General features: G+C 44.1%; 1 protein-coding gene across 4 annotated transcripts in view; it reads right to left on the bottom strand.

Annotated features, from left to right (window-relative positions):
- Positions 1-12,020: 12,020 nt before the first annotated feature.
- LOC309523943 (vascular endothelial growth factor receptor kdr-like) overlaps positions 12,021-17,726 on the bottom strand; it is a 203,460-nt gene continuing 197,754 nt past the window's right edge. For all 4 annotated transcript variants that reach the window (XM_082208216.1, XM_082208217.1, XM_082208219.1 and 1 more), the window contains one exon: positions 12,021-16,279. In XM_082208216.1, coding sequence (XP_082064342.1) covers positions 16,081-16,279 — 199 coding nt within the window. In that variant the 3' untranslated portion in view covers positions 12,021-16,080. The remainder of the gene's footprint in view (positions 16,280-17,726) is intronic.

Here is a 17,726-nt window from a genome sequence, read left to right as displayed (position 1 = left end):
ACCTAACTTACCTCACAGGGTTGTTGTGAAGGTATAATGGAGAGGGGGAGAACCCTTGCATACTTCCTGGAAATCACTTGGAGAAAATGTGGGATACGAATGTAATAATGCAGGGGCGTGTGTGAAATAAACACAGAGGCTTATAGCCTGTCAAGGTGTCAGGCATCAATGACCACTTGACCTCTCCACATTTGCAGCATGGTCTGACCTAAAGACATCCTTAAGCCACATTAGGCCTTGCTGGGCATACATAGGTAGCACTTCCACTCTCTATTTTGAAGACTCAACTATGTGGCAAGAGCTTAGTATACCAGAATTAGGAACATACTAGCTGCCTTATTGCTAACCTCAAGACTCAATCATTGCAGTGAGGTTGTATTTTGTTGCCGTTGGGCTGGTCCAGAAACTCCAGCTGTGGCATAATGCTGTGCCCAGACTAGGGTTTCCCAAACTTGAATCTCCAGCTGTTTTTGGACTATGACTTCCATCATCCCTAGCTAGAAGGACCAATGGTCAGGGATGATGGGAATTGAAGTCCAAACCAGCTGGAGACCCAAGTTTAGGAAACCCTGGTCTCAACTGTTGGTGGGACCAGATTACCACTAGCACATAACCGTTTGTCCTGGTTTGAGTTCATCCTGGCTCAAATCAGACGAACCCCCTTTCCTGGCTCTGGATCCATTCCAATCCGGCTTCTGCGCTGGTCATGGGACCGTGACGGCTCTGGTCACCCTAACAGATGATCTCTGCAGGCAGCTGGATCGAGGCGGGTCGGGGCTGCTGATTCTTCTAGATCTGTCAGCAGCCTTCGACATGGTCGATCACGAACTCCTGGACCACCGCCTTGCCGACATGGGGATCCAGGGCACAGTCCTTCAATGGCTGCGCTTGTTTCTCTCTGGTCGGGGACAGAGGGTGGTGCTTGGGGGGGGGAATTGTCATCGCGCCACTCCTTGGTGTGTGGAGTGCCTCAGGGTGCTATACTCTGCCTGATGCTTTTTAACATCTTTATGCACCCCCTCGCCCAGCTTGTCCGAAATTTTGGGCTGGGTTGCCATCAGTATGCCGATGACACCCAACTCTAACTGTTGATGGATGGCCATCCTGACTTGGCCCCTGACACACTGACCAGATGTCTGGAAGCTGTGGCTGGATGGTTACGTGGGAGCCGGTTGAAGTTAAATCCTTCGAAGACAGAGGTCCTCTGGCTGGGACGGGACGATATGGGATTGAGGGTGTAACTCCCATCTCTTGCGGGGGTGCAGTTAGTGCCAGCACCGTCCGTTAAGAGTTTGGGTGTAATCTTCAATACCTCCCTCTCTATGGAGGCGTAGATTACAGCTATAACAAAGGCGGCATTTTTTCATCTCCGCCAAGCTAAGCAGTTGGCTCCTTATCTCTCTCGCCCTGACCTAGCCACTGTGATCCACGCGACGGTCACCTCCAGACTGGATTATTGTAACTCGCTCTACGTGGGGCTGCCCTTGAGACTGACCCAGAAACTCCAGCGGGTGCAGAATGCTGCGGTGAGACTCTTTATGGGGTCTTCACTGTGAGATCACATTCATCCGGTACTATACCAGCTGCACTGGCTCCCAGTGGAGTACAGGATCAGGTTTAAGGTGCTGGTTTTAACCTTTAAAACCCTATACGGCCTAGGACCCTTGTACCTACAGGACCGCCTCTCCTGGTATGTCCCACAGAGGAACTTACGGTCTGCAAATAAAAACACCCTGAAGGTCCCAGGCCACAGAGAGGTTAGGCTGGCCTCAACTAGAGCCAGGGCTTTCTCAGCTGCGGCTCCAATCTGATGGAGCGCTCTGTCACAAGAGACTAGGGCCCTGCGGGACCTGACATCTTTCCACAGGGCCTGCAAGACAGAGCTGTTCCACCAGGCCTTTGGTCAGGGCGCAGCCTGACTCCCTCCTCTGGCAATCTGCACAGAATTCTGCTTAACGGTTGCCATCAATTTGATTTTAATTAATTTTTATATTGAAATGTTTTTAGAATGTTGGATTATTTGATTGTTGTTAGCCGCACTGAGCCCGGCTTCGGCTGGGAAGGGCGGGATATAAATAAAATTTTTATTTTTATTTTTATTTTTCCTGGTAAAGATTCTTATATTTCAGCTGACTTTTTAAGTATGTTTTCTTATTTTATGGCTAGTCTTATCTGGTTTTATCTTCACCTTTTATTTTGTAACCTTACACCCCTTAGTGACTATGGTGGAAAGCAGCATATAAATGGTTGAAAATTCATATGTAAATAAAACAGTATAATGAAGGTGCCTGCCTAATGCACATTTTGGAAAAGTAAAAATAATAAGCAGCAGGTACGAAAGCACGTCAAAGTGCAAGTAGATAAATAGGTACCACTCCGGCAGGAAGGTAAATGGTGTTTCCGTGCGCTGCTCTGGTTCACCAGAAGTGGCTTAGTCCTGCTGGCCACATGACCCGGAAGCTGTACGCCGGCTCCCTCAGCCAATAAAGCGAGATGAGCGCCCCAACCCCAGAGTCGGCCACGACTGGACCTAATGGTCAGGGGTCCCTTTACCTTTACTGCAGGGCAGTGGAGAAGCAGCAACAGGGCTGCAGGGACTTCCTTTCCCTGCCACAATCCTGGCAAAAAATACTAAAAACATGAGAAGAGCCTGCTTGAGCCGGCCAAAAGCCCACCTACTACAGCATCCTGTTTTCATAGTGGCCATCCAGATGCTTGTGGGAAGCCCTCAAGCAGGACTCAAGTGCAGCAGCAACTCTCCCTACTTGCGATTCCAAGTAACTAGGATTCGGAGGCAGTATGCCTCCAACAGTGGATGTACAACCTAGCCATCATGGCTGAAGAACTATTGATACTCCATAAAAATGGCCTTTTGAAGCTGACCAACTTGGCAATATCCCATATCACCAAGTTGGTGGCAATTCCCACCTCTGGGGTTGTTGTTTGCGTTGGGAGCAGCGGCACCAGCTCATGGGGGCCGAACTGTTTGGAGCCCCCTCAATATTGGATGAGGCCAAGTGCAGAGGAAGCAAAGTGCAGAGGAGGCCAAGCGCAAGAGAGGAGCCATTGTCCATTGAGGTGGCTGAGTGCTCAGCTTAGCATGCTCAGCGCCGCTTGGCACAGCAACACTGGCATGGGGTGCTTGGTGCAGGCAGCTTCCTCCCAACCATGCAATGTCATGTGTGTGCAACGTCGGGCCCACTCAGTCATTGGCAGAAGGTGTTGCCTCTGATTGGGAGAGAAGCTTCCATGGCTTCTAACGTGACATAGACAACATAGATAAGTCTTGCCTGTTGTTTCATGGCTTGCTGAACAACAGGATTCTGCAAAGCAAGTAAAGGAAATTCATTTATATCATAAATCCCTGGCAGTTGAAAATATTCACCTCCCTTCCTTTCAAAAAGCCTTGCCTGGGGGTAGGTGGTGGTTGGGACTGTCCCTTTCTTGTGTTAGGCACACAGCAGGAAGAAGTACCTGTGGCAAAAACTCCTTTCCCTTTCCAGCATCTTGATCTCAGAAGAGGCAAGCTGTGACATTTGGCTCTGGTGTGTGGAGCAAAGCTTCTGTTGGCCTCCCTGAGCCATATCACTACATCAGAGTATTGAGTGCCTCTGAAGGTGACCTGTTTGCAGAGTAAGAAGCAACTCACCAGTGAAGCAAATGTCACCTTGTCTGGATGAATAACTCCACAGAGTGTAACTAAATATCTTCCTGGTTTGGGGATGTGTCAGGTGACCAAGATAGCTTAGGGCCCTTCCCAGAACACTTTGGCCCATCTTAAGTCAATATTGTATTGCACCACAGTTTCAAGCACTTTTCTTTTTCTTTTCTTATGAGTTCTCTCCACCTTTTCCACATTATTTCTCTACTGAAATTTTTCAATAATATATGTATATAAAATTAAAAGTCAGAGCTCTGGTGCCATTTAGATATTAAAACAATTGTAGACTGCTGGGAGGGAGACTTTAACATTGGATCTCCATCTTTGACCTCAGAGCACTATCTCCAACTTTGTAGAGCTAGATACAGTCCATTTCATGATCCATGGGAGTTGGGATGGGTGAATCTGTTAATTTCAGTTTCTGATTCTCATGAGAATCTATCAGCATTTACTGCAAATTTCTCCAAATATGCAATTTTTTGTATGCTAACCATTTCCCCTAATGCAATGCATTTTTATAATATTTTCACTAATATATGTATTTTAATGGACACTTTATCTTAGTATATACATTTTAGTACACATTATTTGGCTGTAGAACTGTATTGCAAAATTCAGAGAAGGGCAAATTTTGAAGAATCGCTGTGTTTAGGTTTGCATGTTGTTTTGGAAATGGTAATTAGGAATGCTTGCCTTTAAATGCGAACTGGATCAATTTATCCTCAACCTCTATTTGGTCCCTCCACCCAGGAGTTATGTAATTCACCCAAAGCCCAGTTCAGCCCAAAGCTTGCTGAGCCTTGCTAGGTTCGCTAGGTCTGCAGAATCAGTAAACTAGAGGAAACTTGAAGTACACAGTAGAGCATAGGTAAATGATGGATCAGAATGGATGAAATGTACAACTTCATGTTGTTTCTGTGCAAGTTGCTTGGAACTTTATGCTAGACTTCACTTCCTTCTGTGTGAGATCTCTATATCCTGAGGGATGACAAGATTAGAAGGCAGGAAACAGTTGTAGACCCAGTACAAAACCAAAAACATAGTGAACTTTGGCCAATCCTGTGTGGGGAATTGCTGATGAAGTAAGAGTCCCAGCTACACTACTCCCCTCTTGGATAGATTATGTCTTAAGTAGGTCCACCCATGTAAGTAGTGAAATGAGGGCAAGAGAATTAAAAGTCTATGCCCAAGGCCCAGTTTGTTGTTGTTGTTATATGCAGTTATTGGCTCACATTTGCATGCATAACAGGGTTAGCCTGAGCCCTGAGCTCAAGTTGCCAATGTGTTTATCTTAGCAGGCTCTGCCCCACCCCTTTTTTTCCTACCTGGAACAAGCAAGAAGCCATGCGGCCATGGTTCCCTGCAAGTGAACTGAATATCTCTAAAATGTGATTTTACAGCCTGCATCTTTGCTAACCCAAGATTGCATAATCTTTTTTGTAAGGAAATCAAGTCATTTTCTTTTCAAGTCATTTAGAACCCCTTACATATTCATTTCTGCCCATGGATGGAGACTTGTTTCCAACCCAGCCTGCAATGCAAGAATCACAACTAAAACACCCATGACAGACAGCCACCCAAGATTTCTGATATTAATATATTTAGCATATTATACAATGTTTAGGCCTGCATGCTCAGATAAGGTATAGGATAAATGAGTGTCAATGTTCTGCTATAGTCCTAGATTAACATCCGGTATGTTGGGGAAGTTTCCATCATGGGATGCCAGTTGCAAGAGGTCTTATTTCCTGTGTTGATGAATTATTCATTTCACTGACATCATGCCTCAGTGGAATAATCTTTAGGAACCTAAGAAAAACCTGCTGTATCAAGCCAATTGCTCATTTAGTCCAGCATTCTGTTCTCACAGTGGCCAACCATATGCCAACAACAACATTATTTATACCCCGCTCATCTGCCTGGGTTTCCCCAGCCACTCTGGGCGGCTTCCAACAAAATATTGAAAATACAATAAAACACCAGACATTAAAAACCAACAGGGCTGCCTTCTAAAAGTCAGATAGTTTTTTATTTCCTTGACATCTGATGGGAGGGCGTTCCACAGGGCGGGTGCCACAACTGAGAAACACGCAAGAGTTGAGCACAAGTTGAGTTGAGCACAGTTTCCAGCAACTAGTGTTCAGAAGCATTGCTGCTTCCAACTGTGGAGGTACAGCATAGCTGTCAGGGCTAGTAGCCCTCTCCTCCATGAATTTGTCTAATTGTCTTTGGAGTGGAGGGGGTTGGACTAGATGACCCTCAGAGTCTTCATGGGGAAGCATGTTCCCTTGTTGGTAGAAATGAAGGCTTGAAGGGGAGCACTAATCTTAAGCCTCAACTGCAAAATTTCCTTGCAGTTCCCTACTTGTATACATATTTTTATACATATTCTGTAGTGCAGTGGTGGCCAAACTCGGCCCTTCAGATGTTTTGGGACTACAACTCCCACCATCCCTAGCTAACAGGACCAGTGGTCAGGGATGATGGGAATTGTAGTCCCAAAACAGCTGGAGGTTTTGTCACCACTGCTGTAGTGAGATGCAGTATTTCCCAGCTCACAGCTGATATTCTTAGCTATTGCACAGATGCATTATGAGTTTTGATAGGACCAAATGCTTTTTGTGTCTTTAAATTGAAGTTTATCTGGTATAGCAAACTTCTTTTCTTTGGTGTTTTAATAGCAAATAACTTCCACTTCTATAGGCTTCATTCATTGCTACTGTTAAAATAGATCATTTACTGACACAACATATTATAGATACTTTTTTTACCACCCTGGATTTGCTTAGCTTAAATTTGACTTTCCTTCCCTACATTTTCTGTGATTTAGGAACTCACCAGCTAATGAAATTTCATGAAATTCTACCTCTGTTGAGATGTTTGATTCAATATGTTTAAAGAGGACTTTTATTTCTTCACATTCAGCTTAGCTGCCTCAGCTGGAGCTGTTTGTGGCAGAATAAATTTCATTTCTCATTCAAAAGCAGGGCTGAAGTTAATCAGTTTCAAGTTTAGAAGCTGATATTGAAATGACACTTGCTACAATGGCTTACTCTAAGGCTTCCTGCTACCTTCATGTCAGCATGAGAACCAGGATAGCAGAGCCTGTTGAAAAAGTAGCAGAATCAACTTCCAGCTTTTTAGATGAGGGACCCCCCCCCCCACTTTCCTTTAAAAACAGAGATAGAAAAGGAAATAATATCACTGTCTCTGGTGTAACCCAGTTTAAATTGGGGCAACCAACCTGCTAAGGACCAATGTATTGTTTTTGTTTCGTTTTCTAAGTGGGTAATGGAATGACATTTGTTATTATTATTTTTGCTTTCTTAGGGCAACAAAAATGCCAAATAGTGTGCAAGTGTTCAAATTCTCTAGAACCTGATGGAGGCCTGATGAAGAGTTCTGATGAACCTGAAAACTTGCACACTGTTTCATGAAATTTTGGTTGCCCTAATAAAGGCATTGCCCCAATATGGACTTTGGAATGTTTTATCATGGGCTTGAGAGGCACACTCAGAGCACAATCCAAATCTGCTAGGGCTTTATGGAGCAGGGCAACTGCTGCACCTGCAGCCTTGAACTCACAACAGATGGGGTGGAAGATGGGGATGGGACAGGGCAATTGCCACACTAAGTCTGTAAGTGGAACAGTGAGTGGGCCTGGACTGGGTTTGATGCCACTGCAAGATGGCAGTGAGACTGATTCAGGTTCCATCCACCCTGGAATGCTCCATTTTGTGGCCTTCTGCAGGTTACCCTTCTAGGGATCCTGCCAATGGCACTCCTTCAGGGGGTTGAACTAGATGATCCTTGGGGTCCTATCCAACTCTATAATTCTATGATTCCATGAAGAAAACACCTCTCTATCCACTGTCTCCATGATATGCCACACCATGCATACTTTTAGGAACCTACTTGGCTTTTCTTGAAACTAATAAGACCCAAATGCTGCAACCTTTCAGCATAGAGTTGCTCCATTCTGTGGATCATATAAAGGCTTCAACTGGCTGGCTAAACTAGGTGAGGGTAGCCAATGGATCGCAAACACTTGGTGAGTTAGGGACTTCCCCTTTATGCAAAGACAGGCTCCGGCAGATTGAGTAGACAAGGTCAATTGGGGTTCTAACAGCCAAGAAGGTAGTTTTGGCCTGTGCTGTATGGGGCAGGTTGGGCTCATCAACTTGGGAAGGTAGCCCATTTAGGAGTCACAGGTGAGAGCTGATTGCAGAGTGGGGGCCAAATGTGGACAAACTGCCCTCGAAGGAGCATGACATGCCCCCCACCAGAGGTACTAACCCCTCCCCTAACACTCCATGCACCCTGGAGGGTTGTGTACTCAGAGTAGGCCCATTGAAATGAATAGCCCTAAATTAGTCATGTCCTTTCATTTCAGTTGCTCTTTTCTGCATATGACCATTATGGGAGAGAACAAGCTGGGGCTGCTGGGAGTTGTAGTCCAGAGGGCACCAAGTTAATATGGCAGATCTATAGAAAGAGTCACATAAGCTGCCAAACAATAACTACACCAAAACACATTGATGCTAAGGCAAATACGGTACATGGATTTCCTGCTCCCCAGAATTGGTAAAATGTTCTCCTTCAGTTTGCAAATTGGAGGAAAGAATTTATTAACTGTTCTAATGACTCAGCCTTCAGAATGCAAGAAAAGGGGATCTTGAAAAGGTTCTACAGGGCAATTCAGTTCTAGTGTGCTATTGGCATGTTTTGTCTCTCCATCGAGCAAAACTGGAACATCAGTGCCTTATATTGAGGGCTTATCCACACTTACCTTTATTCCGCTCTTTCTAGGCCAAGTCTGTGATTTAAACCTCCATGTGTCATGTCCCGAGCTTTCCTTGTGAAAACCCACTCTTTAAAGCTCAGTTGGAGCAAATGTCAATCTGCAGAAAACCCAAATCGATGTTTGCTCTGATTCAGTTTTAAAGAGTGTGTTTTGGTGGGGAAAGTGGAGAGGAAAACAACAACAACTATGACACAGAGCGTTAAAGCGCAAACCTCTGTCTGGAAAGAGTGAGGAAAAAGTTAAGTCTGGATAAGCCCCGAGTCTGGCTACTGGTCCATGTAGCTCAGATTGCTTATACAGACTGGTTGCAGAATGGTTGCAGAATGGGGACAATCCCGGCCCTACCTGGAGATGCCACTGGGGATTGAATCTGGGACCTTCTGCACACAAAGCTACATGCTCTGCCATGGACCTATAGCCCTTCCCCATTATTGGCACCCAGTAATGAATCAGAGACCTGTTTATAAGGGGGGGAAAGGGAGTTGTTACCTTCAGACAGCTTGTTTTCCACCCCTCACAACCTGCTCTCCTCATCTTACCCCCACGTTTCATTGTTTGCTACTCGATTTGCTAAGACAGTTTGTGACATCCTTGCTCGTGGCGTAAACAGCAAATAGTGGAGTTGAAAAATATACATGAATAAAAGGTCAAAACTCTTCCAGGAAGGAATAAAGTTATCATTTTTTTAAAAAAAATGTGTAGTTTATGAAAAGCAAATTAACCTTTTAGAACTTGAAGAATTTGTTCTTACAAAGGTTCAACTTCAAAATTAAGAGGCAGCTACTTCACCACCAGCAAATCCAAAGAGGCTTCTCCTGGCCATCTCTTTTTATATCTCCAATATAAAAACAAAACCGTAAGCACATCAACAAATCAATATCCCTTGCAAATCAGAGTCTATAGTTCTGGCTTACTCAAGTGACTGTTTATTGGGTGAGATTAGAGGACCAGATGTCAGAGAGTTATGAGTGAGGGCTGCTAGGTTCAAATGTCTTAAGAAAATAAGAGGAGCACGGCTGTTGGATCAGACCAAATGCCCATTTAGTCCAGCATCTTATTTTCACAGTGGCCAACCAGATGCCCTAATGGGACGCACGTAAGCAGGACCTGAGTGCTACAGCACTCTCCCCACCTGCAGTTCTTGATAGCCCGTATTGCTTTCCATTTTAAGGCAAGATGTAGCTTCTGGTTTGGATGACATGGTATAAACCTTAGCTACAGCTTATGGTTAGTGAGGAGAGAGAGCATAACCATGAGTCCAGGTTCAGACAACACACTAAGCTACACATTGGCTTAGTAAACACAGCACAGAAGCACTGACTCATGGGACTGCAGAACTGGAAGGGACCCAAAGGGTATTCTAGTCCAATCTGCAATGCAGCAAAGTGAGGAAGCAAAACTGCTGTGAGTTCCTTGGTGGTAGCCTGCATGTTCACATGTTCCTGAAAAGCCATAGTTTGGCTAGGTGCAGTGGTGGGGAAGAACAAGCATGGGACCAAATGTGGACCCCCAAGCCTCCAAGTCTTAGACTTTCCCCCAGGCTGCACCTCTCACCAGCTCTGCTTCACACGCTCCTTGAGTGTTTCTACCTGGCTGAAATGTGTCCTTGAGCTCTGGTGCTGCCTCTTGCTTGCCTGGATGGAGGCTAGAGAGAGGTGTGTAGGAACTAGCATACTATACACAGGTGGGGGGTGTGCGTGTGCGTGGCTTTTTCTGTGTTATGTGTGTATGTGAACATTGGTGGCTGTGTTGTATTTAAAACTATTCAGCTGGCACTGAAACATTTCCATGTTGTTACTGTCCCCACCCCCAATTTATAGTTTTATTGTAAGAAGAAGAGAGGTTAGAAATAACAATTGATATAAAAAACTGAACTCAAAATATAAGTGACAGAGTCTGTGAATCTTTGGTCACAGCATTTTGCCAGACATTCACTGACATGGAAATAATATACTGTACAGGATACATCTAGATACTGAGAAGTTCTTCAAAAGGATTCCTGTGAGGTCAGCAGATGTGACTCACCCGGCTCAGAGCTGACAAATGAAAGTCGTCCAAACTACATACCTTAAAAGGGCCTTGTTTAATTTCACCCCTGGCCAACTTGCATCATTGTGTTAGGATTTCTGCAAGAGGTGTTTGCCTGATTCTGTCATGCCATTGCCATATCCTACTCTTCAGCATTCCACCAATTAAAATCAGGAAGTGCATCTTTCGGTGTCAAGCCAGCTGGGCCCCATCCCGTCTCAGTTACCAGCTGCTACTCTTAGAGCAAGCACCATACCGGCACCTCCAGCTCCTCCTTCTCTTCTGTTGTCATCCTTGACTTCCTTGGTTTCTTCTCCTCTGGTGGGGATGTCATTGGGTGGAGGTGGCACAACCTTTGGGCCCAGTGGGAGAAGCCTGGCCTGCACCACCACCAGCCCTCCTCCCCCTCCATGGGCTCCAACTCAGAGTCCTTCTTTCACATGAAAGATGTACATCTTTTGGAGTTGAGCTCTTGCAGGAGCCTGCAGACTCGTGCAAGAGCTTGGCACCAAAAACAGGACATCCAATCAGAAGCCGGGATGTCTTTTGTAATTCTTGGTTACATTGGCATACCATATTGAAAATCAGTCTTTATTCTTTTATAAAAAGATGGTTTTCATGTGAGCTACAATGGGGAAATGCAATATTAAATCTTTAATAGCCCTGCTTACAGCATACTGATGTGCTGCCACCATTTTTGTACCCATGAATGTATCCTCCTTGTTTTAACAGCCTTCATTTTGTAAAGGCATTGGTCTGGATTTAGCCATGTGATCTTGACAAGGGTCATATGCTGACCACCAAGTGGTGGGACACCCACAACTGTGAGAAGACCTGATTTCTTGCTTGAGGACCCTGCTATGCTTCTTGTCACTGTGGCTTCCCAATCATTGAGTGCTTTCAGGCTTCTGCCGTCACGTGGATTCTTCCTGTTCTGCTGGTCACATAACAGGCTCTTTTGAGAGGCTGCCTTTGATTCTGTTTCCAATGTCCTTGTGTGCTTCTCCCTCCCACTTCTAACATCCTTTGGATGAAAACTATAGCACTAAACTGAAAACTATAGCAGTCCAAGTCTGCATTGTGGCCCCATGCATTGAGTATGTACCTTCCTTCCTAGGAAAGATGCCTTATTCTAGGTGAGATTATTTACCCACAAAGCCTGTTTCTAACTCTGATTAGCAGCAGCTCCTCAGGTTCTTGGCTAGGGACTGTCCCCATTACCTGTCAGCTGAGCTTTATAACAGGGCATGATTGGATTGAATGTAGGTCTTCTGCATGCAAAGCAGCTGAGCTACTGTTGCAATTCTGTCTATCTGTGTATTTTAGTGGAACCCAAAGATCTACCAACAAACCAGAGGCACCAGGCCTGCACTATAGTGTAAAGTGCTTTTAACTGGGCCTTTGAAGAAAAAAAAGAAGGCATCATGATTGGGTTTGTTTTGATGCCTCAGTTAACATGAGAATTCCTATCCGATGCTTGGGATAGAGCATGAATTCAGAACATATGACACAAAGGAGGCTTAAGGCTGTATAAAATCAAATTATTTTTATTTATTTATTTTTGGTTAATAATTACAATACATTTTTGAATATATAATGAGAGCAGGTGTTTTGGTCCCCCCCCCCAGTGCATTCTTCAGACAGACAGGGTCTGGTCTCACTGTACATTCTGTAGTGTTTGGAGCAGAATGGGACATTTGCTTATTTGCTTGCTCTGCCATCTCATTATTTGGGTCACAGGCATTTGTTAATGGTACTGACAACTCAGGAACAATGGGAAAATGGGGCAGTAGAAAAAAGAAACCCAAGACTATGGGAGTTTCTGCTCAGTGCGGTTCCTGATAAAAAGTCTTCCCACAACCTAGGCCCGGAGATTTAAGGATGTATGAAGAGCCCTTTTGGATCAGCATTCTGTTCTCACAGTGGCCAATGGGAAGCTCGCAAGCAGGAGATGGTTCCAACAGCACTCTCCCTGCTTGTGATTCCCAGCAAATTTCTCTCTCTGTCTCTGTGTCTTTCTCAACCGAGAGGCAGAAGGCCAAAGAAATATAGGGCAGGAAATATGGTGATTATTGCTTTTGTCAGTGCAGCAGATAACGACATATAATTAGAGCAGGACGAGTAATATATTTCTGAAAGAATCATCTCACTGTAAGAATAGGTTGTGGCTATGAACAAATGTCTTTTCTGAAGCTGCTGATTATGGTATAAAGGGGGAGAAAACCAGGGCTGACTGAAGACATTTTGCTGCCTGAAGGGAAGCATGTGTCAGTGTCTCGCCCATTTCCAGGTACAAAAGCTGTCTAGACTGCCAGCTTAATTCTTAACTTCAACACTAGTGCCGGAAACTCCACAGGCAGCAGGCAGGTGGTGCAGGTCAGCCACATGGTACACAGTTTTGTGTGCCCCTCAGTGTGATTCTACCTAATGGTGGAGCCGGCCCTGGATACAAAACAGGTTAATAATACTATCTTCTCTGGTAATGTAGGGTTGCTACAGGAGTGAAAAACATAAGGTCTGGCTTGAAACAAAGAGAGACAGGTTTGTACTCATTAACATTGAACATATCTGAGGTTTGTCAGGTCACAAAGGCAGGTGGCTGAGTATCTTCTGAAGTCACAAAATATTCCCTGAGTAGTCTTAAGATACCAAAATATACACTTCTATTGGGCAACTGGCTCCTCTTTTTGTCCTGCAATTGAGATCAGCCTCACGTGGGAACAAGGTCAGTTATGTCTTTCTTGCTCTTTGATCCAAACACCACAAGATTCACATAGCTCCCTGTTTTCTGAAAGAAGCCAGGTAGCATTAAAAATAAAACAAAGATGTCCCCAAAATGATAAGGAAGGTGGGGAAGTGGGTGGTGTTCGGCCAAATTGGCAGTAATTGTGGAACTGGGGAGATTCTCATAAACTGGGGCCTGTCCTGCAAGCGTTAGTGACATTTTCAGTAAACCCATGGAAAGCTCTTATTCCAGGGGATTTCCTGCTCTTTGGTACTACATAAGAATTATACACGTTGCTACATAAATGAAAGTCTATATAGAACTGCGTTTACAGATTAAACACAATGAGCAAGATCCTGCAGAAGTCAAACATATTAGTAGCACCTTTGGGGAGAAAAGAGGTTATGCAAAGGAAAGGCTCACCTCTACCAGTGAGATCAGGTGCTTTGCTTCTGCAGGATTATATCTATCTCATATAGCAGCTTAATTGGAAACACACACACACATAGTAATTAAATTAAGGGAATGGGAAGATAAGGGCAGGAAAAATATTAGTAAATAAAATACAAGTAATATAGGTTCATTTTTAGGTAGTTACACAGGCTGGTTAAAACAAAAACAGTGAGGAAGTCTATGAACCCAAAGTCAGAACCATTCCTGCCAAGAAGCTAGGCACTGAGTCCAGATGGGGTGCTTCTGGCTTTGGGAAGAGCCATACTACACAAATTCTTCAATTCCATATTAGTTCAATGAAGGCCTCTTTGGGTTTCAGATCCAGAACAAGAGGTGAATTAGGCAACCTGCCTGCAAGAAGATAAGGGTCACACCTACTCTCATGCCATAAGGCACTTTTTGCATCTCCCTTTCTCTGTTTCCAATTAGCTGAATTTAGGGAGAACACAAACATGCACCTCTCTTACTACGTCTCTGCTCAGTGCCGCCTTTTTGTACACCTGAGATGCTGAATGTACACCTTGAGAAAGCTGAATGTTCTTCTGCTGGTCCTGAAACTAGTTTTCAGAGACCCTCTTAGAAGGTTATGTGTTTGTCAGAGTTTCAGGATTGGGGGCTTGGGCAAAAGGGTTAGGGCACTTCTTCCATTGCTCTGCCTCTGAGGAAAGGGCCGCAAGGTTCCTTGGGTCAAGCAAAGCAAGAATCCATAATACAGTGCCATTCTGTGCCATTCTCTGGGTTTATAAGAGTGGCTGGCTGCATCTTCCCATATTCCTTCAATACTAGTGTGGAATGAGCAGATAATTTGACTTCCAAGGAGTTACAACACCAGCATGGGTATCTCCCAAAAGAGTGCTGCATGTTAACATTAACTGGAATGGTGTGTGTGTGTGTGTGTGTGTGTGTGTGTGTGTGTGTAGTAGGGGAAGGATATCACAGAGAAACGGCAACTACACCTTTCTGGGAGCCATACAATGATTTTCAGGATCACAGTATGGTGTAGATGCCCTGGGGTGGTTGTGCAGCCAACACACCTCTTTGTGGGGAGCAGGAACAAAGTGGAAGTAGCCACAATCTCCACAGCATTCATATTACACAGCCAACGAAAACATGTTATTGATCAGAATATGCAGGATAGTGACTGGAATACAACCCCCCCACCACCTTAAATAGCCATCTCTCCTCTCTTCCTCTCAACGAAATGTTTTTGCTGCTCATCAAGGCATACAATTTTCTTTTTTGGAGCCACTGTCTGAAAAATCCCTACTAGAATCGAATAGATATTCTTTCCAAACACCTTTTAAGAGGATGCTTTTAAAGTCACAGTTTCACAGGGTCGCAGGCTTGCCTTCCAGCTTGACCTAGCCTGGCTCAAAAACACCTGAGGCATATTTTCTCTTTATGTTTTTCCAATATTGTTGGATCTATTGAACCTCATTACCCTAGATGGCTAAAGGTCTTTTTGGTCCCTGCTGAATGACTAACATTCATTGCCATGAAAGTTTTCACACCCATTTCTTTCTGTAATAGATTTTGAGGAAAGTGGAGCTAATGGCAAATCTACAGGCCAGGGAAAAGGATGTTATGTAATGGTCATTTTCTCCTCCAAGGGAGATTTCTATGAGGAAGGGCCTGGGATCTGCAATGGAGAATTATCCCACACCCTTCCTAAACTATAATTTCCAGGGTTCTTTGGGGGAAGTCATGACAGTTACATAGTTATAATTGTCAGACTTTTCATTGGGAGAAAGAGGGAAGGGAAGTTTGCTCTGGAAAAGAATGAGCTCATCTAATTATTCCCTTATTAGCTTTTATTTATTAGGAACAAAGGACATTGGCTGTCAATATAAATATGAATCCCACCCCAGCCCTGTTTTGCAGTGCAAGCTAATTGTAATCTGATGTGGGCTGGGGAAAGGGTGGGATTCTGGCAGATGTAAATATGGTAATGATAATAAGGAACCAAAAATGAGGAAAAGAGAAATTCTTATTTCTACCTGAAACTGTGAGAGAAGTGATCCCTGAAGAATATGCCCCTGTTAACAGAACCAGAATTTTCAGTGTATATCCCAAAGCTTTGAAAAAGAAGCCCCCACAGAATGACAATGCAATGGGTACAACTGCATTTTTTCTCCTTTAAAAAAATTTGCTGTGCAGAAGGTTAGAAAATAAGAGCTAGATCAGCAGAAATATACCCTTTAAGACAGTTGCTCTTCAAAGGACTTCTATCTGCTTTAGGGGTTTAATACCTTGGACAGATGGACCTGAATAAGAGTGTGATCTCTTATCCCCCTTTTTGTGTGAAAAAACCACCCCACTGGTTCCATTAAGCAGGCAGCACAAATAGGAAGCCTGATGAATATACTGTATAGTCAAAGATGTGTAAAATGAAGATCAGCCCTGAGCCAATTACACTGGAGGAGCAGAGTACTGAATGACTGAGTTGTAGTCAGGAGGTGGGCTGTGGCACTCCAGGGTGGGATCGACTGGCAGGAGAACATACTGTTCCTGGACGGCATCGTTCACCTGTGTTGCCGACAGGTACTTCACAGCCTCACGCTCGTTCTCCGAGAATACAGACTCTTTGCTCTTGTTGATGGCTTTTCTCCTGTGGGAGGAAAAATGTTTGAAAATTCAGCAAAAATGTCCTCACAAAAACGAACCAGCACTTTCATACACATTTTTCATAACATATTTTGTTGGACTACTACATTGCAAAATCCAGTGAGGCATGGATTAAGAAGGATAGCTGTGCTTTGGTTTGTGGATTATTTATGGAAGTGGGAATTACGAAGGTTCACATTAAAATGCAAACCAAACCAAGTCTCTCCTCCATCCCTACCCTTAAGACATAAAATATTTGTGTTCCGAATAATGGTATAGTGGGTTCAAGTGTCACACTAAGACCAAGGAGTCCCAGGTTCAAACGTACTTGGCTATGAAGTTGCCTGGGTTTTCAGCATAACCTACTTCCCAGGGTTGAGGCTTTGAGGATAAAATGTGGATGGTGAGACCCTTACACATTGCCATGAGCTACTGATATATAATGATATATAATGTAATGAATGAATAAATTCATCTCATCTCTTTCTGCTTCCTGGCCCCACATCAGCTCAAACCATTGTGTGCTGCAGAGAATTCTGGGATGTGCCACACTTGGTTTACCAAGGACACTGGCTCAGCCTGTGGGTTTGAGTGTTGTCTCATGTGAATTCAAACCATAGTTTGCAGCACAGAAGAGGCGGTGGCAGTTGGTGGTTGGGAGACGCTGCTACCAAATCACAGGTACAGTAGCATCCTAGATTTCTCCTGTGAGCACCTGTTGTTTTGACTGCTCTAACATCCTGGGAAGCCCTGTCCGAAGGCAAAGGAATTATCTGTATAGTACTATTATTTTGTGGTGTCTGCCTAGAACACTGGTGGAAAACCACTCTGAGTGGAACATTAGGAACATAAGAAGCTGCCTCATATTCAGTCAGAGTTCTACATGGGCTCAGAACTGCCTATACTGACTGGTAGTGGCTATCCAGGGTTTTAGGCAGGAGTGTGTCCTAGCTGCACCTGGAGATGCCTGGGATTGAACCTGCAGTGCTATGCTCTACCATTTAGCTAAATAAGGTCTGTAAGATCCTTGCTCCTGGGAACGGAGACATTTGAGGCAAAGACTGTTAACTGTGAAAGGCTTTAAAAGAGTATTGGACAAATTCATGAAGGAAAAGGCCATCAATGGCTGCTAGCAAGATGGCACCTTTATTGGTGGAGGCAGGGTGCCTCTGAATACCAGTTGCTGGAAATTGCAGGTAGGGTGATTATTTTATTTATTTATTTATTTATTTTCTATATTGTTTAATATATTAAAAAAATCTCTAAGCAGTGTACAAAAAACCGAAGCAACAACAGGCAACTTAAAATATTACAAAAATACAGAGTTAAACATAAAAATGTTTCATTAACATGAAGTTTCTAATATATGTTAATCAATATAAATTCATTTTCCTTCTGGCACGCACCCTCCCTCTCAGCTTCCAGGTGAGGACCCAAGGTCCAAACAAACT

Source organism: Podarcis vaucheri (genome assembly GCF_965113315.1).
Source record: "Podarcis vaucheri genome assembly, chromosome: Z".
Classification (NCBI taxonomy): Eukaryota; Metazoa; Chordata; class Lepidosauria; order Squamata; family Lacertidae; genus Podarcis; species Podarcis vaucheri.
This window is presented reverse-complemented; position numbering and strand designations above follow the sequence as displayed.